The sequence below is a fragment of the Passer montanus genome, unplaced genomic scaffold, assembly GCF_014805655.1.
Source record: "Passer montanus isolate IOZ18808 unplaced genomic scaffold, ASM1480565v1 scaffold5, whole genome shotgun sequence".
NCBI lineage: Eukaryota > Metazoa > Chordata > Aves > Passeriformes > Passeridae > Passer > Passer montanus.
This window is the reverse complement of record NW_024369929.1, coordinates 5,052,459-5,076,693: the sequence shown is the minus strand read 5'-3', so window position 1 is coordinate 5,076,693 and position 24,235 is coordinate 5,052,459. Positions and strand designations below refer to the sequence as shown.

General features: G+C 39.3%; 2 protein-coding genes across 5 annotated transcripts in view; one reads left to right on the top strand and one right to left on the bottom strand.

The window, feature by feature from the left end:
* Window positions 1-2,500, bottom strand: part of RFX7 (regulatory factor X7) — a 76,630-nt gene extending 74,130 nt beyond the window's left edge. The window contains exon 1 of the mRNA XM_039723266.1: window positions 2,483-2,500. The gene's annotated coding sequence lies outside the window, so the exon portion shown is untranslated. The remainder of the gene's footprint in view (window positions 1-2,482) is intronic.
* On the top strand, window positions 1,820-23,671 carry TEX9 (testis expressed 9). Of its 4 annotated transcripts, XM_039723277.1 has the most exons (12): window positions 1,820-2,065; window positions 2,153-2,220; window positions 3,040-3,103; window positions 4,252-4,322; window positions 8,177-8,225; window positions 9,171-9,256; window positions 10,723-10,901; window positions 14,691-14,773; window positions 16,937-17,110; window positions 20,820-20,954; window positions 21,443-21,577; window positions 23,181-23,671. In XM_039723277.1, exons 1-12 carry the CDS (start codon window positions 2,021-2,023, stop codon window positions 23,256-23,258), a joined length of 1,167 nt encoding a protein of 388 aa, XP_039579211.1. In that variant the 5' UTR covers window positions 1,820-2,020; the 3' UTR covers window positions 23,259-23,671. The 4 variants fall into 4 exon arrangements, with proteins under 4 accessions (XP_039579211.1, XP_039579212.1, XP_039579214.1 ...); XM_039723278.1 differs by lacking the exons at window positions 1,820-2,065; window positions 9,171-9,256 and having other exon boundaries at window positions 23,181-23,599; XM_039723280.1 differs by lacking the exons at window positions 1,820-2,065; window positions 2,153-2,220; window positions 3,040-3,103; window positions 4,252-4,322; window positions 9,171-9,256 and adding an exon at window positions 6,579-6,688.
* Window positions 23,672-24,235: the final 564 nt, after the last annotated feature.

Sequence of the window (24,235 nt, the reverse complement as noted above, 5' to 3'; positions counted from 1 at the left end):
GCAGTTTTGTACAAGAACTTTAAAACAAGTAAAAGTATCAATAAGATGATATTTTAGTTCTGCAAAAAGAAATAGTACTTTTGGGGAAAAAAGTTCCTGTTTGGAAAGAGCATATTTCTCCTCTTAGCCTTCATTCCACCAACCTTTGTTTCCTTCTCTAGTTCCCCCGTTTCTCTTCAAATCCCCCAGGATTTCACTAGAGATATTTCTAAAACATTACTTTGGTTATGATGGTGTTAATGTCTCATACAATCTCTAATTTATTTCTTAACAAAACCAGTCTTTTTCCCATAGAGGTTAGATCTCTGCTATTGACCTTACCTTTTTAGGTTTTCCAAACCAAAAGCACAAATGATGGAGTTAAATTCTGGTTGGTTTTTTGGTTTTTTTGGGGGGGTTTTTTGTTGTTTTTGGGTTTGTTTGTTTGTTTTTGTTTGTTTGTTTTAATGCCACCATTAACCCCTTGCTATTCTCATTAGTAAAAACATAAAAATTATGGAAATGGATTGACTTCTTGATGGATTTTTTTTCAAAGTCCCCATAACATTTTTCATAGGCTCACTCTTTTCCCTCTGTGTGCCAATACTTTTGAATCAACATTAGTGCTAAACACTTTCATTTTCTATATTGATATTTCTATATTGATATTTTGCCTTTCACTAATCACATTTGTCCTGTCTTTCATTTCATCTTATTTGTCCCATTACATTGCCTATCTCAATGCTCAAAACCTTCAAGTATTTCTTCTGCATCACAAGTAATACTTCTGCAGAAATCCTTCAGCACAGACCTTCTACTTGCAGCCAGCAAAGCTCTTCTGATTTCCCTTGTGCAAATCTCTTAATTGAAATCACATGCAGCCCACATCGCTCAGTATAGACCCACGTTATTCTTGCTGTGTAGATACCTGGTGCAGGACAGTTGGGCTGTTGTCACATGCAGGGGCACAATCCACTAGGAAGTTGGGAGAGGAGATGGGAGTGAAAGAGCAGGTGAGCGGGCAAGTAATCCACAACCTACTCTGTGGTGCTGAGCAACGGGACTCGAGGCAACGGGCAGAAACTGAGGCACAGAAAATTTCTGATCTGAGGAAGAACTTCTTTACTGCACAGTGAGTGAGCACTGGAACCACTGTGAGCACTGGAACCTGCTGTGAGCACTGGAACCCACTGGGAGAACTGGAACCCACTGTGAGCACTGGAACCCACTGGGAGTACTGGAACCCACTGTGAGCACTGGAACCCACTGGGAGCATTGGAACCCAGTGTGAGCACTGGAACCCACTGGGAGCACTGGAACCAGCTGCCCAGAGAGGGCGTGGAGTCTCCCTCCCTAGAGATACTCCAGAAGCATCTGGATGCAATCCAGTGCCATGTGCTCAGGGATGACCCTCACTCAGCTGGGAGGGTGGACCAGAAGACCCTGCTGTGCTTCCTTCCAACCTGACCCGTTCTGTGTTTCTCAGACTTTGTGACAGATGAGAGTGGCAACAAGCTCATGGGCGACCGGAAAGAGAAATGCAGCAAAATCAAACTGTGGGCGGGTGAGATACAAAAATAGTGGAGGGATTCAAACAAGTGGCAGAGGACACGGCTAAAAGCAGGCGACAATCACAGAAATGTGTGTATAGGAAGTACAGAGGGATGGCAGCACCAGAGCTGTACAGAGGGTGGCACAGCTGCCGTCATGCCACAAACAGGGGATTAACGCACTGAAATGAGGGGACGCTGGCAGGACAAACTGTAGCAAGGTCAGAAGGGCCGTAATAAATATTTATTACACTAGCAATGGTAATGGCCCCCTCAGCCCTTTCACCTGCCCCTCACCTGCACCCGTGGCACCCCAGCGCCCTGCCGGGTGCCAGCCGCTCCCTGCGCACGGGCCCGTCCCCGCGGCTGTCGCTGGGGCCCTGCCATGGACGGAGGGGAGGAGAGAAGGAAGCAGGGGGGTGGGAGCGAGGGCGGGCGGCCGCCGGTTGCCCGGGCGAAGGCGACGCCACAGCGGCCTCAGCGCGGACAAAATGTCGGCGGTCGGCGCGGCCCGGCGGGGCGGGGATCTGCCCGGGGTAAGGCGACGGCTCGGGCCGGGCTCGGACTCGGGGCAGCGGGGCCGTGCCGAGCCCGCCCCGCTCACTGTCGCATCCTCCCTGCAGGTGCAAAGAGCGGCCGGCAGCCCCCAGGCGCTGAGCGGAGCATGGCTGGCCAAGGAAGAGCAGTACAAGTAAGGAGGCCCTGCCCCTGTCCCCGGTACCCGGGTGCCGCGGCCCCGTCCCTGCAGAGGGCGGATGGCACTGCCCGGGGCCGCGGGACAGCGCCAACGCCCCTGGACACCGCCGCCTCAGGCGGGCTCCAGGCCCGGACGGGAGGTTCTTCTGTACTTTGAACATTGACTTAAGTTCTAAATTATGACTGTATAAAAGCTTAAGCCTGTTAAAAACAGCTTGAAAGCTGTAAAGGTTTTAAATGGATGCCCTGTGTGTTACCTGTTAGTGCCCAGCCCCGGTGAGTGGTGAGGGCGCACAGAGAGCCACGTCTCAAACTCTGGCAGTCGCAGCACCAGGAGCTGTATGAGAACACAGGAACACCTCAGTACTGTAATTGTACATCCTTACAGCAACACGTCCTGAAATACATGATAAGCAATGCTATCCTACATGAGTCCTTCCCCAACCCCTGCCCCTGATATATATGGTATACTGAAAGGAAGGACTGTGTTAAATGTGGAAAACCTTCAGGAAATAAAGACATACAATGTGTATTAAGAAATGGCACGTCCAAAACCAAAGACATCCTTCACCTCTCACAGTTATAGTCTAAACTGTGGTTTTTAATGGATATGTGTGTTTTATTACTATTCATTTGGCTGAAACACAGGAAATTGTTGAAACACAACTTTTTTAATACCTTGAAGTGTATTTCAGCATTCCTTTGTAGGAATCATTAAAATGTCACTTTGTTGAGGCAAAAATACTGTCACGCTGACATTTATTCCTTTTAAATTTTTCAAAAACTCATTGATAAAAAATTCTTACTCTTTTAGGCGACTGAATGCAGAATTAGAAGCCAAAACAGAAAAACTGGTGCGTCAGGCTGAAGAACTGATGGTGAGTAGCAGACTGTTAGGTAATTTAGTCTGGATTCACATGCACACAGGGTTCAGCTTCAAAAGAAATTTAGACCTTGACTACTAAAAGCATGTTGCTTTCAAATGCAAGGTAAGCTTTAATTTAGTTCTTTTCGAAGTTGTAAACTTGTATTAAAATACATTAAAAATAGTTTTTGTGTAATTTCATCAGGTTCATTCACACACCTGCCTACAGCATTTATGCAGATACATACTTAAAACCACATTAAAAACTTGTTTAGTTTTTTAAGAAAAGTATCTGTAGGTGGTTTTATGCCTTAAATACTAAAAATTAGTATTTGAAAACCAGATACTGTTACAGTAACCTCCTAGTGAAATAGGATCTACATTGTTCAAGCTGAAAGAGATACAAAGAATAAGCAACATCAATAGAAAACATGAACTTAGTAAGAAGGAAGCTTTCTCAAAACAGAAAAAGTTGCTGTTTATTATCAATGTTATTGTTTAACCAGATAGAGCCAACACTTCATATGAAAGTTGGACAAATGAATAAAAAGGGAATGGGGCAGGTATGGTTTATACCCAAAACAATTTGGAGAAGGTGTTCTACATATTAGAAATATTTATTATAAGTACAGTCATTCAAATAAACAAGGCTTAAAAAGCAAATTACTAAGTATTCTGGAAAGCTGTACTTGTATGCACTTTTCCTACTGCTGAAACTTCAGTTTTATGGACTGTGAAAACATATTCTTCTCTTGAGCAGTGACAAGCTGAGGCTAAATGCTTGGCATTTGAACAGGAGCAGATGAAACAGCCAAAATAGCATCTAGTCTCTTTCCTTTAGAAAACAGCAACAACAAAACCACTGTTCTTTTCTTCTCTAAACATAGCAGAAAATGAAATATTTTTAGGGTACTTAATATACCACATGGCACTGCCAGATTGCACAGATATACATTTAACAACAAAACAGCAGTGGCATTTTCATTTTTAGGCATCTCTTCCTGTGTTTCAAAAGTTATTTTCCACAGAAGACTGTAGTTTCCATTCTTTTCCATAGTAGACTGTAGTTACTGTGATTTGTGATTTACGGATAGGTAATTCATCTTTAATGGATTAGAGTCTCCCAAAATCAGCTTTTTTTTTCTTTTTTTTTTAATGAAGAAAGGCCAACAGAAGATACTATCTCAGCCAGTTTCAGCACAGAGTAAGTCACCTGAAGATGACAGACAGAGGTATGTGCTTTACAACTGCTGTGTATAACTGGTGGGGAACCTCACACTGATCCTGCATGCCTTGTGTCCTAACCATGCTCCTGTTTTATCTATCTTTGCTGCATACTGCATTGGTGGAGTCTAATTTTTTTCCTATTACTAAAAAAAAAAAGTGATCCTAAGCAAGCGTTATTCTTTGTTATTACAAGGAAGGCTTAATTTTGCTGGAATGTTCTATCTAAGATATTAAGAAGTGCTGACCTTTGTAAAAGAGCAAAGTAAGGTCACAGGTTTCTTTGCAATACCAAACCGTAGGCACTTGGCAGTGGATGGTTTCTAACAGTTGAGCTGACAAAGTGAAGGAATAGGTACTGGTTCACATTTGACTTGGCCTAAATGTTCCTGGGACAGGAAATGCCTGCTGAAAACAAACACAAAGCCGTAGGACAGGCAAACACTGAGCTGCCACCCTCTGGAATGTGGATACCATTACAGTGCTGGGCCTGCATGCCTTTGGCCTGGATATCACAGCCCGAGTGTCCAAACCCCACAGCTCCTGAGCGGGGACAGGGTGTATTCTATTATTCATGCAAGGGCATTATTATTTCCTTAGTTGTCCTAGGGTTTGTGTATTGGTAGTGGGGGAAATCGGTGAATTTAAGATAGACTATTACACAGTTTATCGAGGATCTGGTCTGTAAATTCATAAATTTATGATGCCACTAATCTGGATAAGAAGGATACAGGAACAGACAGCAAAATGCTTCAAATGTTAAGCTGCAGTTGGGAATCTTTTCAAATAGGGTATATGAAGGTGTGATAAAGATGATCAAATAGTTACTTTTGTATAGAATAAAAGAAAAGACATGGGGTTTTTCTGAAAGTAAAAGGGGTTTTCAGTACACAAAAAGTGTGACACCAAGACAGCTTCTATGATAGAAGCCTGACTACCAGCAAAAGTTTGCTACTACAATTAAACTGATTCCTGACCTATTTTAAAACCATAGCTGAGGGAGTGAGGGACTAGAAACTTAATGTGTTATTAGTCAGTATAATCATGCTTTTAAAATAAATTCTGGATGTCACTTTAGTTTTATGTTCTGTTAGATGGATTTTTAACATTAGACAGAATTTTTAAGAACTTCAAACTGGAGTTGGGTTTTAGGGCTGTTTTATGAAGTAACATGATTGGAAGATTCAGCCTCACAAAGGGAATTATTAGCTTTGATGGTACACATTAGAAATAAATTGAAGTGTTGCAAGAATTAAAAAAAAAACCAACAAAAAACAACAAAAACCAAAAAGGGCAATTAGCATGTCAGAGTATCAGCTGACCTACCAATTACCAACATAAATTAAAACACCTTAAAACAACCACAGTCTGGTAAACATAGTGTTCTGGTAAACGTTTACATGAGAGAAGACTGGAAATGCCATGCTGTAGTGAAAAAAATCAGAAATGTGTGCTAGGAATTAGGCACACTGATTATCCATGAGTGAACATTGAGGCCATTTAATTAGATTAGTTCAAAGTATTTAATATTTAATTAAAAATTCTTTTCTTTCTAAATTTTGCAAGCAGATAGGCCTTAAATCTCAAGGAAGCACTTGAGATATTTTTGAACTATCTCATATTGATTCCTTTAAGGAGAATGAACACTAAAGCATCTGGAAGGAAGGGAGGAACTGAAGCAAAGAAGGAGGTGGTACCGAGGGGAAAAAATAACAAGATGAAAGGAAAAAACAAATGAGTAAGCAAAACAGAAAAAAGACAAAAAATATTTAAGTCAACGTATATTTTAAATGAATTTGTTCTGGAGTACGAGCAGCATGTTGTCTGCAGGGAAATGTGAATTACTTAGCAACAAAGCAGCTCCGGTGAGAGGCAGTGCCATGAGCTGTTGTTTACACTTTCTCTCGCCAGCCTTGGCCCGGCTGGCGGCGCTGGGCAGGGCCGCGCATGGGCAGCGCCCGAGCCCGGCTGTGCCCGAGCCCGGCTGTGCCCGAGCCCGTGTGAATTACTTAGCAACAAAGCAGCTCCGGTGAGAGGCAGTGCCATGAGATGTTGTTTACACTTTCTCTCGCCAGCCATGGCCCGGCTGGCGGCGCTGGGCAGGGCCGCGCATGGGCAGCGCCCGAGCCCGGCTGTGCCCGTGCCCGAGCCCGGCCGAGCCTGTGGCTGTGCCCGAGCCCGGCCGAGCCTGTGGCTGTGCCCGTGCCCGGCTGAGCCTGTGCCCGTGCCCGAGCCCGGCTGTGCCCGTGCCCGTGCCCGACCGTGCCTCCTCTCACGGACCGTGCGGCCGCACCGCCGCAGAGGGGGCTCGCAAAATGGGGTGCCGTGGGTGGGCAGGGAAGAACCATTAGGAGAAATTGAGAGATGCAGTGAGGTTATGTTTTTTTGTTTTGCTTTGTTCGTGTTTGGTTTTTTCCTTTTTTTTTTTTTTTTTCGTATTTGGTTTTTTCCTTTTTTTTTTTTTTTTTTTAAGGCGACCCTAAGACAACAGATACAGTAGAAACAAGCTACTCTATTGAAGGAAGGAATAGAATGGTTTTCTTGAGTAGAGAGCGTGTTGCGTTTTGATATTTCTCAGACTAACATCACTGCTATTTCTGTGGCAGCAAATCCTCACCCTCTGCATGCTCCTAGAGCTAGCCAGCCAATAGGGAGAAGGCTTGAGGAAACTGGGGTAAATAGACAAAAACTAGTCATCCTATTCTTGAAGTCTGTTGCCAGCCACACACAGATGATTTCTCCAGGTTGTTTTTTTGTGTTGTTTTTTTTTGTTGTTGGGGTTTTTGGGATTAATAAAATACAGGGCTTTGTGCAGATAATTCTTGTTGATGAATGTCTATGAAATTTTTAAAGGCAAGATCTAAACGTTTGCTCAAATCAGCCTGGCAAAAAAATTAAGTGACTTGATGAGCCAGAAATTTAAATTTTATTCAAAATCTTCTATAAACTGGCATTTTAAATGAGTAAAAAATTTATAAAGAGTAGTTTAAAAATAGCCTTTCATTGCAATAATATATATTCACGTAACTCATTTTGAAAGCAAAATTATATCTACATATCTGAATAACTATCTGACAAGGAATTTGACCTGAATAGTATGCAGCATGCTAAAACTTTTCTGCTTAATTTCAATAGACTTGAAAAATAATCACTTAACCTGAAATTTAGTTACTAAGAAGCACAGTTTTCAGCCAAACAAGCAGATAAGAAAGCTGCTTTTTTTTTATTCATGGTTTATTCATCTGTAAAATAGATACCATATTTATAATACTTATTTCAGAGAAAATTCTATGAGGCTTAATTTATAAATTGCTCCACCTCATATTCCTCTGACAGTCCCTGTAAGTTGACCTGAGAACAGTCAGTCTGATCCTGCTAGGGCAGGTGGAGGATGTAGAGGACACTGGTTGTATCCTCACTGTGTTGTATGAGTTCTGGGGTTTTATGTGATGTGTTACCCAGTGAGCTGCTGGCAGCCTTTGGTTCTGGGTTGTCCTGGGGAAGCTGTAACTCTGCTTCTTGGCTGAGTACTCCTTGCTACAGGGAATCATTGATCTAACAAGCCAGCATCCTGAATTCCAAGAGAGAAGATCAGAATTCTGGTACATCAGTACTGTTGTATTAGATACCACAGACTCACCAGGTGATTTGGTTGCAGGTGAGGTAGACTGGGCACACCGTGGATGGGACTGAATTTATGCTTGAGCTCAGTATATGTTCTCACCTTAGCTATATTGTTTATTGTAGACATATAAAATGTTATTCTCCTGATTCTGACAGGGGGGTAGTATTTTAACTGCAGAGTGTTTACATTATTGTAGATCAGTGAATGTTTACTTTTTCTTTTTTTTTTTAATTGCAGAGATCCACTCTGTCCCGAAGTTTCATCTCTTACACACTCGCTTGCAAAGGTACTAAAACTATCCTGGTTAAATTCTCTTCTAGCATAATTACAAAAATATAATGGCTCATGGTTTTGAGGCTACACTGGGGACTTAGATGGGTGCCAAGCCAAAGGGCAGTGATGCCCAGAGCTGTGCTACAGGGACAGTGTTACCAGAGCTCCTCAGTGCCACTGGTGGTCAGGTGGACTTACAAAATGTTTAATTTCTGTGTTCTGTTTTCTCCTCTGCATTGAGAGAAATGTTCAGTGTTTTGAACATCAAATTAAGAATTCCAAGTGAAAACTATTAGAACATAATTAGTTTCTTGCTCTCTTCCCTCCCTCACCTGTATAACACTAAAGACAGTGCTAGTGTCTCCTAATCATAACTGTCTAGATAATAAACAGAGTAACTGAATTTAGAAGATATAATGGGAAAATGATATTAAGAACAATCTCAATAGTCTCTAACTACAACTACATTGAAACTTTTATGAGGTGATCTGAAGCTTCTAAAATACCATCTGCAGTTATTTATCAGAGTACAGTAGAAAACCCTTTAATTTTTTTAGAATATTTGTGTGAAAGTAACAGAAATACTGTTAAATCTTCCTTCAGTGGGGACTTTATAAGATTAAAATAATGCATAAAAAAGGTATGATGACATTCCAGTGATGAATACTGATAAAAGCTCAGAGCCTTGCTTGTGCATAGATTTATTATAAGTATGTGTGGAAAAACTCCCACGAGCTATTGGGTGTATTACAGTTAAGGTGTAGAGACATAAAAGTTGCAAGCTAAAGATGAGTGCAAATAAAATTGAGAAGTCATTTGGAAAGATTGAAAAGCATACTTTGAAAACTTCCTTTAGTTTAGATATATGAAGAAGGAAAAAAAAAACATGAAAAAACTAGAAATAAAGTAGTTCAATCATAATAATAATACCCCACTAATTTTTGAAAAAAACTTTTAGGTAGAAAACAAGAAGAAATTTCCTTCTGTGCCCACAGCTCAGAACAGACCATACTCTGCAAGTAAGGGAAAAAGAACAACTTCAAGGTATATCAAACATCTCATTTCATTTGTCATGAAATCTTTCAGTTGCTATTTTTCTCTATCAAGTTATTTCATGGATGTATGCTTTTATATTTATACAAATAAATGTATCAAACTTCCTCAGTCATTTCCAGCAGGTGGCTATCTCTGTTTACTTGCACCAGAAATTATCAGTGAACATATGTGATTAATATTGCAGCAATGAAACAGTTGCTTTCTGCTTTAGCACTTCTCAAGGCTGACAGTTGAATTCTGTAAACTCCTTCAGTGAAAGGAGGCCCAGTGAGCAAGAATGGAGCACCTGAGGCAACCTGGGCCAGCACCCCTGGGTGCTGCAGCCTGATTTGTGATCAGACTGGTGCTGGGGAGCAGGAGGCCTTCAAGGGCCTCCTCTGTTGTGAATTTGGGCTCACAGGACAAGAGGCTCAGTAATACAACAGATTCCAGGGGCTCCCAGCTGAGAAGCTTCGGCTCTGGAGGCAGCAAATTCAAGGTTGTAAAACCAAGAAATGGAGATCTGGACAAAGAGAGAAAAGTCAAAAAATCGATAAGAGCCTGGGAGCAAATTGAAAGAGCCATGAATTATGGCATAATACCAAAATAGGATGAAAATTGTCTGCAAGGTGGCAGGATATGGAACTGACAGGCTGAGGCTGTCTTACAGCCCTGGGGAGACCCTTCAGACCTCCCTTCAGGGCAGTTCAGGGGTGGTCATTATGCTGGCACCCCATCATGAGGTTTGGAAGTGGAGTTGTGCTGATACAGAGCCTGTGGGGCAGCCCAAAAGTTGTGGGAGAAAGTTAGGAGCTAGGAGGAGTTTGGAGGCTGGAATGAAGATATGTTGGAAAAAGAACTTAAGAGTTTCAGATCCTGTGAGAACTGAGATCACCTTTCTACAGGAGAAAGCTGAGGAGATGTCCTGTGTAGGTGATGTGTTATCTTGCATTTTGGTTTCATGACAATGTTGATATGCAGCTTCTAGGATCAGTGAAGTTTCCTAGGCTGAATAATGATGCAGAAATTGTCATAAGGCAGGAGTACTGCCAGGGGCAACAGAAAATGTGGCAGGGAGTGGAAAGAGCAGAAACTACAACAAAGAATAGAGGATCACCCCAGGACAGTAGCCAAAGCCAATAGAGCATTCCTCTCTTTCTTTGCTTTACTCTGATTTAGTTATTCGTTAGATGAGAAGACTATGCCAGAATCTTCTGAGCTGAAAATGGTAGTGGTTTCTCTGCCTTCTACATTATGGTGTGTAAAATCTTGTAATTATTTATGTGGAATATGGTAAAGGTATCTTGAAGAAAGTAAATGAGAAATTGCCATTGATGCATCTTTCCTATGAATGCAGGTAATTAAATTGCATTAAATGCAGGTAAATAACTGTACACTCTTAGCAAATACTAAAAATATTTTACAAAAATATGATGTATTATAAATTTAAAATCTAGGGTTTTCTTTTTTTTTAGTTCAAAAATAAGAAATGTGGAAGTACAAAGTGCTGATGGTGTTGCAGTACTGGAAGACTGCATAGGTTTTTCTTTAACAAAAACAATTAGCAAAGTTGAAGAAAGACTAAAGAAAGGAGCCTTACCAGACTGTCAAGATGATGATATTTTTCCAAGGGCTGGAAATGAAATGGGAGCAGGTAAGTTTCCTTCCATGGTTAGTACGTTTATTCTTGCTTCGTGACTGTTAGAAATGGGTTTTCCTGGGGAGAGAAAAAAAGGAGTTTCCGTAAAAATTACAGAGAAAATTCTATAGCCCTTAACCTGAAGGAAAAGGGAAAGAAGGTTTTTCCTCTCTACATAGGCCTAGAGGAAGATCAGGTCACATGTGACTGATTATGTGGAAAAGTGAATTTTTATCTTCCTTTCCACCTCTGTAGGGAAGTACTTGAATGGTTACATGTGTTGAATAAGTGCATAACATTTGATTCATTTCACTGGGGAAACAGAAGTACAGGATGCTAAGCTTGTATTTCCAAAAAGATGAGCTTCAGTCTTTGCACAGGCTCTGCCTTTGGAGGCAAAAGCCTTTCCTCAGACCAGAGCTGTGGATCTCATCAAGTGGCTGAAACAAGGTAGTGTTTCAGCTACAGTGCTTGAATTAGAATCCTCCAGATATTTTCCCATTGCAAATGGTGTGTTTATGTCTGTCCTAGAAACAGAGCAGGGAAGGGATTGCAGCATTTGCCAGCAAGGCTCAAGGCATGACACACATCTGTCTTTTTGGCTCTGGTGTGATAAAAGTGAGTTTGTGTAGTTCTTTACAATGCTGAAGTGAGCATGAAGTCAGAGATTCACCCCGGTAGCTGGAAGTGCCGGAGCCCTCTCCTTTTAATCTAACAGCTTGATGTCAACGAGCATGCCAACACAGAAATAGCTTGGTTTCTAACCTCATGTAATTCTATGCACATCTTCTGTTACCAAGTCTCCCATAACAGATCCTCAGATAACTTTTTTATAGTTTTCTTCCTGAACCAAAACTTCTACCAAATCAATGCAAGGCAACTCAAGAGGAGTTATTACTGGTGCCTTGTAATCAGGGACCAAAGGCATGTATGGGAGTATTGAGGATTGTTTCTGTAACTTTAATGATGAAATAAAAATCCTCTGGATATTTTTTGCATTTTGAATTTTGATATTGACTGTTTCAAACACTCTGAGTGCCTCCTTAATGTGGTAAATAAGCTATTGCAGAGCATTCCAGCAGTGTCAGACTCTCAGGACAGTTAGGGGGTTCACAGGGAAGCAGGCACAGGTATTAAGCAGGCCCTGTTACAGAGAAGGTTCAGTGGGAGTCTTCCTAATGGATTCCTTAGGCCTGTGTGCCTGTGCCCAGCTATTTAGGCCAACATGGTGATAAGGTTCCATAGTATTGTCCTTTCCTTGAGCTTCTTGCAGCACTCTTCCTGGAATTGGGTTCCCTGTCTTTATTTCACAATCACAGGTTACCACAGTGCTGCCAAGACAGTAGCTTAGACATTATTTTAGTCTGGGACTGTTTTGGAGGGGGTTATAATTAACTCTGCAGTAACCAGCAGATAGAAGCACACAGACATAAAGAAGGCTGAACATGAAGCTCTATTTTTATCTAATATACCCTTACACATAGGAATAAAATACTTGAATATATTGTTGCACTTCATGTTAATCTTCATCTTATCTCAAGAATTCAAGAAATCTGTTCTTTCTTGTAGGGTATCAGAGTCTCTGTGATGTAATTTTCTTGTTTATAAGGCCCTAAATCATTGGTTATTTTATAACCTAAGCCCATCCTATGAAATTATACTCCCCCTTATCAGCCTCATCAGGTGATTAAAATTGACCAGTTAGGAAGCTAATTGTTTAATTATCTTTACCCCTTGTCAGAATTCAGATTATTTGGATCATGGGCACCTCCCAAGAGTGATTCAGTTCTAGTTGTGTACTTGAATTTTCACAGGTTTTACTGCTAAGTGCTCTTAATGACACACAGCTGAATAAGACAGAAGCTGTCTATGGACTAATAGCTGAGTAAAAGAGGGAACAAGATGGTAAAAAGAACCAGTTTTTACAGGCAGTAGTATAGTCCTAGAGGAATCTGTCACAGAGCTTACATTGATAGCTGGTAAAGAAATTTGTCTATGTAACAATGATTTTAGGGTAGTTAAAACTGATGAAATATTGCAAAAGAATCTCATAGTACTGAGTGAGGTGGTGGAGCACAAGTTTTTATTCTGTGTTAAAGATGCAGAGTAACACTGACAGAAAACACAGCTTTCCAATCCCACCTACTACACAACTCCAGCCACACTTACTACTGAGCTGGCCTTACCTTAATTAGTGATTACTAAATATTCTCCAAAAGCATAAACTTACTGCCTGATCACAGTGGAAAAGGCAATGAATTTTTAGAAATCCTTCAGAAGATAGCAGAAAACAGAATATTGTACTGTTACCATAACACTGTTATATAATTGATGCTACCCCATCTTGAGAATGGCACAGTTCTGTCCACCCCATCTCAAATCTAGGATGTAGAACTAGCAAAAACACATGTTCAGAGTGTACAGTGCAATGAGGAGTGCAGAAGAGCTTGAATTTGAATCTTCCGTTTGAAAACAAAACAAGTAAAGACAATTTGAAAGTTCTTTAATAAAAACAGTAATGGTAAAGGGAAAGCTGTCTTTCTTTAATGCAAACACTAGTAAATGCCACATTAAATTGAATTTAAAGTAAGCTACACAAAGTGTTTCTCTTTCACATAAAGCATAATTAAATTAGCCAGCTCATTGCTACAGGGCATGGTAAATGCCAAACTACAATATGTTTCATGAAGAAAATCAAATAACTTAATGGTATAGAAGTACCTGAAAGGGGATTAAATCTGAAGGTTTCATTATGGTCTCCATGTTGCCAGAAGCTAACAAGGGTATAAAAGGAGGAGTAAAAGTCAGCCTGTATCTTATTTTTTCATGATGTTTTCCTAAACTGTACTTATTATTGGCCTCTGCCGAGTTAGAGCTTAAGCTGCAATTGATGAGGGAAGATGGGTGAAATTAAATTCCTGTTACAGCAAATGAACACATGTACCCATTCATTTCTCCACCCTTAGCTCTAGGTCCTTATCCTTCACAATATTATTTTCCTCTTGTAACTACTGGGAATAATGGTTATTCCTGTGTTAGTCAACTTGATCCTCAGACTGTTTCCATGCTTGATGCTTCTGGAAGTCCAGAGGAAGTTCCTTGTGCATGACCTGGGGAATAGGAAGTATGAGAACAGACTGTTCCCACACAGCTTGTTTTGTCATGCCAGTCCATTTCTTAGCTGTCCAAGAGCAAGACAGTATTTCATTTGGAAAAAACCCCCATCTGATTACATGGATTTGATTTTAAACTGTTAGTTGAAGAATGTTAGCAGTGTACTTTTAAAGAGCATAGAGTACTGTGTGGGAGGGATGTTTACCTGTTAGGAGGGGTTTGCAGCCTACTTCAAATTCCTTGTTATGCACAGTTTAAAATGACTTTGGCTGTAACTACAGAAGTTGTAGCTCCAGCTGGATTGCAATGTAGACATACAATATAGTTTTGTTGCCTTCAAACTCAAGAAGTGCTGCCATGTACAGCATGGTATGATGCAAGTTTTCAGTAAGTTTCGGTGTTGAGAATTATGAGTCTTTTACAATTTAAAGATGTCAAGTTCAGTCATTGAAAGGATAAAAATCTATACAAAGCTTTGCCTAAGAATGAGAAACCTGCAAACACTTTTTTAGAAATCTGAGTTTTTATTTGCCTATAAATTTGCCTCTTTGTCTCTTCAATAATTATAAACAATGTCATATGGTTTTAAATAGAAGAAGATGAAAGTGAGTTCTTGCATCAGTTTTGGTTCTTGTCTGCATAGAATAATGAGTACTTGTGTATATTAAATGTAACTTTTTATGCTCACAGAATCTCAAATCAGATTTCTTAAGGCAAAATTACGTGTGATACAGGAAGACCTGGCAAATATAGTGTTTGAATGCAGGAAAAAGGTAAGGGATTAATTTTTTAATCTAGAAATTGAATAGGTTCCTCTTTAACAAATAATCTCAAACCAGAATTCTCTCAACTTTTCTGTTTCAAGTATTAAGAGTTAATGTTCTATTTTTTAAAAATACCATACAAATTTAGAGTCGGGGTGGTAATTTCTGTATTGGGAGCCTGAGAAAAAGGAGGAGGAGGACACAGCAGTGGTGAAATGCAGATGGTGGAGTACAGAGAGAAGGGGAGTGGTGCCTAGAGTGGGCTGCTGGGCTGAGATGGATGTTTAGAGTAGAATGAGAAATAGACCAGCTTGAGAAATAGAAAATCTTGAGAAATACAGTCAGGTGCTTTCAGTGTCATCAGTGGATCAAAGTGTGGAAAGAGCTTCCATTTTAAGTGGAATATTATAATCAAAACAGAAATCAGGCTTTCTCTGTACAACTGTTGCAGAGGACAGTACTTGGAATTACATACCTGGGCAGATCAGCCTGAACTTAAGGCATTGTGAAGCTACACTGATATTTCACTGGTAGATTGTACAAGTGAGTTTTATGATCTGCACTGTCTGGCAGTATATTTTAAAGTGATGCTGAAACAGCTCTTGAACTGTAAAAACTTAAGTAGTTCATATCTGTCTGCCAGAGAGATTCACTTCTTATTCATGTATTTGTAATCAAGCAAGGTTTTTGAACTAACTTTCCATTTTACATAACTGCACTGTTTTTATTTGTGGTCTCTTAACTTCAGAATGCTTTCCTCCACCTATTCCCCAGGCCCAGAAGTGATGATGACATTAAGAACATATGGCAAAACACCTATATATTTTCTTACAAGCCTTTAATTTAGTGTTAAGGAGCAGGATGATAGTAAACAGGCTTTTTGAGATAACTACATGAAGAAAATCTTTAGAAGTAATTAGATTTTGATATTTTATATCTGTATTTTTATCAACACAGGTTCTTCTGCATTTCAATACTTCTATGCTGTGGTCAGAAGAAAGTTGGTACATTAGATTTTAAAGTAATTTTCAAATCAAATATATTTTTGTCAGTAGCTATTGAACTTCATCATTCCATGCCAAAATCACGACAGAATTCAGTTACTGTAGCAGATGACAGAAGACAACCTTGTACTTTTTCTAGTCCAGCTCCCTTAGCACTTTGTATGTAAATTTATCATTTTGGGTTCTAGTTTCTCTGGTGTGAAAATAACTATTACATTCAGAAGGTCGCAAAAATTTCATTTTTGGCAAAGCCTTGAGATAGATTCTGGGTTTGGTTCCAATTCACAGTCCAATTGTTATAAGGAAGCAGTAAATCTGTTTAAATTTAAAGAGGTGGGAGTTTCTGAGGTACATGAAGTCATGAGAAGCTTAGGATAAAGCATGCAGATTTCCCAGGTGGGAAGCTTGTATTCCAAGGGGCTGAGAGAACAGCAGAGAGAGACTTTTTTCACAGAAATTCCATTTCTGTATATGCCTTGGTTCCTTTTGCTTAAATAAAAGCAGGGCATAATGTGTCTCTGAAACAATCTACATTAGTATTCACTTACAATGTTTGAAAGGCTGTAAAAGAAAAATGCCTTGAATTATAATGCTTAATGTGGGATGTAATTGCCAGTAGGTCATGAATCTAAGACAGGACTCACTTCATGTTAAGAGAATCTTAAATTTGAATACTTGATGTATCCTGGATCATTAGCCTGCTTTTAAGTCACAAGCAGATAATCTCCTGAAACATAATGGAGTGGTTTATCAGTAATTATATTCTCTTCTTTTCCCCATAATTTTTCCTAATATGTGCATTTAGCTATTCTCACAAAAAAATATATGTATCTATGTCACAAAATATCTATGTACCACTGTTATTCATATAATTCCATAACATTTTGATTATTTTCAAAACCTTTGAGCTGTGAGAAGTGTTTTACATACTGCTACAAGACAGTTTCAAGTAAAAGACAGCCGACTATTAAATGAGAAGTGTTACTGCTTTTTAAAGTATTATCTTGGTAAAATGGTGTTTTGTTTTCTTAGTCTTGTTGCAGTTTCTAAATCTACACACATATATTCTTACTGCCTTTTATTTACAAGACATTATTACAGTATTATCCTCCTGCTATCCTTCCTGCAATAATTTAGTTGGGTTTTTTTGCTAATTACTGCCATACAGGATGATGAAAATCGGAATTTGGGAACTCGGCTTAAAGATACTGAGGAAGAAAACTCAAGACTGCAACGAACAATCAGCCTGCAGCAGTCTCAGATTGAGAAGTACAAAATGTTGTCACAAGAAGCAAACAAAAAAGCTGAAGGGTTACAACAAGAGGTCACTGCACTAGAAAAGGTATTGCAGATATTAGTCTTATTTATCTCAAAAAGGCTCTATCACTGATGGAGTGATAGAGCCATGTCCAAAGATCTCATTAGTGCTTCAATGTCTGCTAATTTATAAATAGTATTTTTAAATGGCCTAATTTTTTTAAAGGAAGAAATAATATATTTTGCTAACTTCTTCTTCTGCTTTTACAGTCATATATTTCTGTGCTTTGAAATTAAATTCCTATGTAAAAGACACACAAGAGCCAAAACCACCTTTTCAGCAACTGCTGTCAAATTTAAAAACTTATCCTGAAAAGTACAAGGAAATTCCATTTTTTGGATTTTAATTATAATTTTTTTAAAATTGCTTCTTTAAATTCTACTGTAAGCTGTTAACCGAGTGAACATTTTTTTTAAAGCACCTGCAGCTTATCATGGTATCTTGTGCAGGTAAAGGAAGGGATGTGCTTGTTGTTGCCCATGGAAAAACAGGCCCTGCAGTGTGGCTGAGCCCAAGTGAGCGTGGCTGCTGTCCCACAGCAGATGGCTGCAGACACAGCTTGCTTTGTTTGGAACTTAATCTTAAGGGCAGCATGTGTTTTTCTTTAATTACTCAGAGCTAGAGAGGTTGACTTCAAAACCATGTAATGCATAGAGTGTTGGGTAGTACTTGTAATGCAACCAGGAGAATGTTTCAGTTAAAAAATTGGGGAAAACAGAACACAGCTCAGCCCATCAAAGGCTCATACTTCATTAAATCATAGTATGGATTTATGGGGGCATGCTTGTATCTTAATGTTTCATAGTTCTGGCATTTTAAAACTAACATGGTCCATGTGGTTTTTTGTGCAGATACTTGGAGGTTTTAAATCCCCTTAAACTGATTGTGATTCTGTGAGGAAAAATATTCACTAGTGTTTATGCTACTCATCAGCTCACAGTCAGTAGGGCCTAGAGATTTACAGTAATTTAGTTCCTTCTCTTAAAGCAAGACAGGACAAATTATATTCAAACCATCCGGGTTTGAATAAATTTGTTTAGCCTGTACTTACAGCCTTCTGGAGTGGCAATTTCCACCACTTCCTTGCACACAGTCACAGTTAGAAAGTAGTTAGGCAATGGGATGAAAGGTTTATTCACTTCCCCTGTACAGGTACCATAGCCAGAATATGGTCTCTTCCCTCCCTGGTCTTTGTTTTGGATTTACCATCCTCAGTTGCTTCCTTATAGATGGTGTTTTCTAAAATTCCTCAAGGTTGCCAATCAGTCATGGTCATGAAAAACAGTGGTAATCCTTTAAAATACTAAGACAGCAAAAAAAGGCAAGTATATGTAATGAAAGATTTTCTGCTAATTCAGAAGTTATTTTACATATTTTCTCTGCTATAATAAATTATCTAACTGCAAAAACCATGCATATAAAAATAATTTTGCAGTAACTGCTTAAATCTCCAGTGGATTTAGAAGCCTAAAAACTGCTCTATTTTTTTGATATGAAGTATTATTCAACCCTATTTAATTAATGTAGTGTAGATCAATTCTAGACGTGTTTAAAAGCAATTTCCTGTGAGCACAGGCTTGAAATGGTGCTACTGTGCTGCTGAACTCTCATGACTCAGTCTAGAGAAGGTTTTCTGTATAGCTGAGAGCACAAATGAAACCTCTGATTTTGGGGCTTGTTTTTGCTTTTTCTGTTGTTGTAGTGTAGATGATGGTAGACCTAAGATGTGATACATGCTTCCCCAAACTCCTTAGATTATCAAGTGTTTTAAATTCATTAATCCCCCAGGTACTTTTTGTATGTGCCTAGGCAATGATTCTCACCTGTTTTTCACAATTTACATGAAACATGGCAACTATTTCATTATTTTTAAATTTTCTTCTTCTGGTGTTCAGTCTCTGTAAACATTACTGCTGCAGCACCCACCTAAGGAAGTAACTGAATTCTGATGCTCCCAGAAATTTCCATCTTTTTCTTTCCAGCATTTCAATTTTTCTCTCTAGTTGATCTCATAAATGCTATCACCTTTCTCATCTGTTTTTCACCACTGGTCTACAAGAATATTCTTTTCTTTGTGTTCTCTCTCACTTACTCAGCGAAGCTTTAATGTTAGATAGTGGTCTGGGAAACACCAAAGTTGTACTCTTATTATTTTTAAGCTGTTGTGCAGGAGGTTACCACTTGCCTTGAAGAAAGGCTTGATGTTAAGTACACCTTCTCTCAGAACTGTTTTTTGGGGAGGTGTTGCAGAGCTTCCTAAAGATAGCAGTGCTGCCTGCACTGCTGCTGGTGAGGGTTACTCGTGGGCCATCACAGCCCCTGCTGCTACTCAAGTGCCTCAGCCACGGCAGAACAGTGGGGAGAATCCAGAAACTGAAATGGGATGCAATTTTAAAACACAGTTCTTTATCCTCCCCACTCTTAGAGAAATATTATATGATAAAACTAATCCAGCTTTGACTTAAAGTATTGAAGAAATGGCAGAAATCTTGCCTAGTTACAAAATAAAACATCTATTTCAGGCATTTTTAAGATTAAAAACTTGGAGTCTAATATATTTAACAATGTACCCTCACTAGATTACTTGCAAAAGTCCTTGATAAGGTATTATGTGTGACAGCAGATGTCAAAAATCCCTAAAAGGATTCTTAGAATTCTTTCATTAAATGATCTGATTAGCGATAAATCATTTGCATTGCATGTAGACTATTTTTTTTGGTCATTAAATGCTTGAAAGACTATTCCAAAGCTTTTCATATTAATGCAGAATAAAATATATAGCACAAAAGATGTAATAGACTTCATTCACTACTCCATCATCTTGATACAAGACAAAGAGGTCAATTAGTATGTATTTCTTGGATAAATGATGTGGAAGTCTTGAGTAACCACTACAGAACAGGTGTAGAATTGAGAAAATAGAACAGTTGCTCAGAAATGAGGCAGCCTGAAGGCCGCCTCATTATCAGCAAGCCCCCTCTCTACCCTGATGAAACTTCCTGTGCCCATTACTAAAAATTTGATACTTCAAAGAAAAAGTCTATTTCTTTTTCATAAAACACACGATGTGCTCTTTCTGCCAGAGCTGTTTATTCCTTTTACTTTGTATCTGTATTCCCTGATCTTTAGTCTCATTATTCTGTTCCTCAAGTTGGTTTCTTTCTCTCATTTCCCCACTTACAGCACTATGAAATAGTGTCAGCAGAGTCAAGAGACAACTGCTTTGATTGGTGCCATAACACTCGAATTATTTTCTGCCAGATGAAATAGTTACTACCCTGAGCCATCTGCAGTAGGCTGCTTTAACTTCTTGGTGGTAATTGCATGTACTAATCTCTGGGGCAAAGAGGTGAAAGGAGCAGGTGGGAAGAAGCAGCTGGGAACAAGACCCACCATTCCAGAATCTTTCACAGAGTGACATAGTGATATTTTTTTCTCTTTTTCTGACTGATCATACAAGGTTTTTCAGTCTTATATGATCAGCTTCACAAGTTACCTCAAGAGAAACTTAAAAAAAATAAAGATGAGTAAGATCCTTTTTCAAGATTTCAAAGGAAAAGGGGTTGTTTTAACAGTAGAGTTGTCTTTGAGACAGATTCTGTTACAGGCCAAAGAAGTTCACAGACTCTTCAGCTTTCAAGGGTGAGCCTTTTTGTGTGTTGTTGATACAGGATTCATTAGAACACCATAATTCATAATGTTTTTATTGGTTTGTCCTTTGCTTCTTAAATAGGAATTGGAGAGTCTGAAGCGTGCCCAGAAGCAGGCTGCAGCCACTCAGAGTGCAACAGAGGTTCGCTTAAACAGGGCCTTGGAGGAAGTGGAGAAGCACAAAGGGGAGCTGAATAAACTGAAGCAAAGCAACAAGGTACTAGCTTAGGAAAGCAATTTCCAGTCTGTAGGCACTCAGAAAGCCTAGAATGAGACAAAAACCCTGATGGCCTGGAAGCTTCATATTTCTTACAGGCAGCCTCAAAATTTACTTGGAGCAAGTCACATAAGGCCTCAATAAGTTATCTTAGAGGATACTACTGCAGCCTCTGCAGGAAAAGAAATGTACAGAATGAAGTTAAAGACTTTCTGATTTTCCTCATTTGTGTGAAAATGAGACATGTTTAGAAAGAGGGAGAAGTACACATGCACACCTAACACATACAAAGGCAAACCATGGCTCTTACTGCCAAGATTTTCTTTTCTTTTTTAAGCTTTAATGTGGGAGTATTTTGATTAATCCCATTTATTTTCAGAAGTGTCATGTGTGACTACTGTTTGTCATTTTCTTATGTAATGCCAGGTTTCATTGGTTAAAGCACCATTTTCACAATAAATATGTTTCTCCCTTTCTTCCCTTGGTAGGATGTAGCTAACCAAGAACTCAAAACGATCGAAGAGTTAAAAACAGAAAACAAGAAACTGCAGAAACAAAAAGGAGAGCTAATTACAGGTTTTAAAAAGCAGTTAAAGTTAATTGATATTTTGAAGAGACAAAAGGTAAGGTGCAGACTATGGGTGTATTTCAGTTAACAACCTCTAGCTAAATGTATCTACTGTCCAGTAAAGTAATCCTGAAAATTGTGAGTTTACATGGAAGGAAATTAAAATGAGAAGAATGTATACTAAGAGATATTTCCCAAATCAAATTATTTTCCTCTTACTAGTTCCATCACACTTTTCACTTAAAATACTTGGGATGTGTGCAGTCATTTCCATCATTGCATCTCCTTCTGAGGCTGCATGAGACATGTAGAGCTATGGGCTGGACAGGACCTTAACACCACAGAGTGGGACACTTACAATTACTTACTCTGCAGAATCTCATGGGACTCATTTTGGGATGGAGTCGGTGCACTTGCACTCTCAAACCAAGCCTGTAAGACAGCTAAAGCAAGCAATGTATGGTGGCTTGTTGAGCAGAACCCCCTTTAAGAAGGGCCAGCTTTAGAGATAAGAAAATAGAACATTTTATTTACCCTTTGAGTACTCAGTGATCACCAGACATTTAGTAAACACTTTTGAAGCTGTTGAGCCCCAAGAGGAAGAATAGTTCTGTATGAAGTGGCAACTTAAGTGTGTGTATTTTGCACCCTGATCATAAGAACTGGGAATTGCAATATGAAACTACACTTTTGAATCTGGAATACCTCCCCAGCACAGGGCAAAGGAGGACAGGTAAGTGGAATAAGAGGGGCTGCTTATGTATTTCCAGTGCAAGAGAATTTTTCTGGCAGTAACAGGATGCAGAGAAGATCCTGGGGATTCACCTAGCAGCAATAGTGCTAGCTTAGCCTTTGGCTGGCCATTCTAGCTCTGCAATTTTATTGTGAGAATGAAAACTACACAGCATTCACTCAAAATATGTTCTTCCAGATGACGTAGCTCGTTGTCCTCTGGATCATGAATTCACTGAAATGGGTGTCACAGAGCAGCATTTCTGTTTGACTGGGAACCAAACCCATGGTCTCAGACAGATGTCACAAACTGCATTAAATACATTTCTAAGCAATTACAAATGCTGTATCAGAACCACAGATGGGAGAGAAAGCCACTTACCTTTTCATACAAAAAGTGTTACTCACAGAAGGATGCTGTAAGTTGTTCTTTCTGAAGAGACTGGAGCTAACCCTGCCCCTTGCAGCTTCTGGCAGAAGGCACTGAGGAAGGGCAGCTGAAGTTCACATGTACTCAGTATTCACAAAGTGGAAGGACTTCAAGTCTGCTTCAAACAGGCCTTTTGTTGAATGAATTAGAAAAACCTGATTTAGGCTATTTGTGTAGTGTTTGTGTGGCAGGTTCAGATGCACAGAGCAGACAGAGCCTGAAGAATGATAGAGGGAAAAAATTCCCCAAAGACATTCAATATTAGGAGTAGGATGAATTTTGCTTTGTAATAGCTTTAATGTTAAATTGAATATTGATCAGCTTGAAAGAACGTGGACCAGTTTTCTTACATGTGTTCTTCAAGAGAAGTCACAAGAGTTGTCAGATTTTCAGGAATTTTTGTGCTTTATTAAAATCCATAAAATATCCCAGTTAGCCAGGATTTTGTATTGGTCATTCATACTATTTCACCTTCTGCTCACTTTTTTTTTTTCAGATGCACATTGAAGCTGCCAAGATGCTCTCTTTTACCGAAGAGGAATTCATGAAAGCTCTTGAGTGGGGAAATTATTGATCCCATTAAATAACTTTTGTTTGAAAGATGAGTCAGATGGTACATTATTTTGAGACTGTATATGAGTCCTTGTTAATAGTTAATAACTGTATATCCCACTGAATTGATTTTGTTGATTTTGCTTCTGTTTAAATAGTTAAACTTCTGTAAGCCTGATAGCTTGTGTTGTAATGTCATATGAAACACAAATTTCTACTTCATTGTCAGGCCAAACTGCCCATTCTGTAAGGAGCAGAGAAGCACAAACCATGCAAGGGAGATTCCAACAAGTGAATTTTCTTACCAGTTTGCCCTCTTCTAGCATTTAAAACTGTACCTTACCTATGGTCATATTCAGTTCAATGAAGTCAGGATTTAGTCTCAGAAAATTCCTCGTTGCAACAGAAATAAACTAACCAGTGATCCACTTGAGAAGAAAATGTCATGTCCTTTTTAAAACACGTGGTTGGAAAATTGGCCTTGTCTGTTCTCTGTAACAGATCTCCCCTCAAAGCTAGCTGGTCTGGCATCTAATTTAAGCACCAACAGCACTTTTATAGAAATGACCATAACTTGTTTTAGTGATTACATCTGAGCGCCCCTGGCTGGCATAGCCATACATGAGACTTTTGCCCCTCATCACCCAGACAGACTCCACAGTCCCATGGAGCTGCATTGTATAAAACTGTTCCTTCAGTCAAGGTGAAAAGTATTAAACCTTTCCCTGGCCATCAGCTGCTTCTTTGGGATACAGATGGGAGCAATGACTCCTTATTCACATCCATAAAAATTTCATTATTCATCATTGTAATCAGTAACTAGAGAACAGATTCAGGGTAGATGAGCTGAGCCTATTTTGTGTACATTAATGAACAGGATCAATACAAGCCTGTGTTGCTTCCATGAACCTCTGCCACACCTCAGCTATTTCAACGAATTCATCCCTCAGAGTAAGTGAGTAAGAACATGGGACAAAACCAGTCAGTTTAGGCACTGAA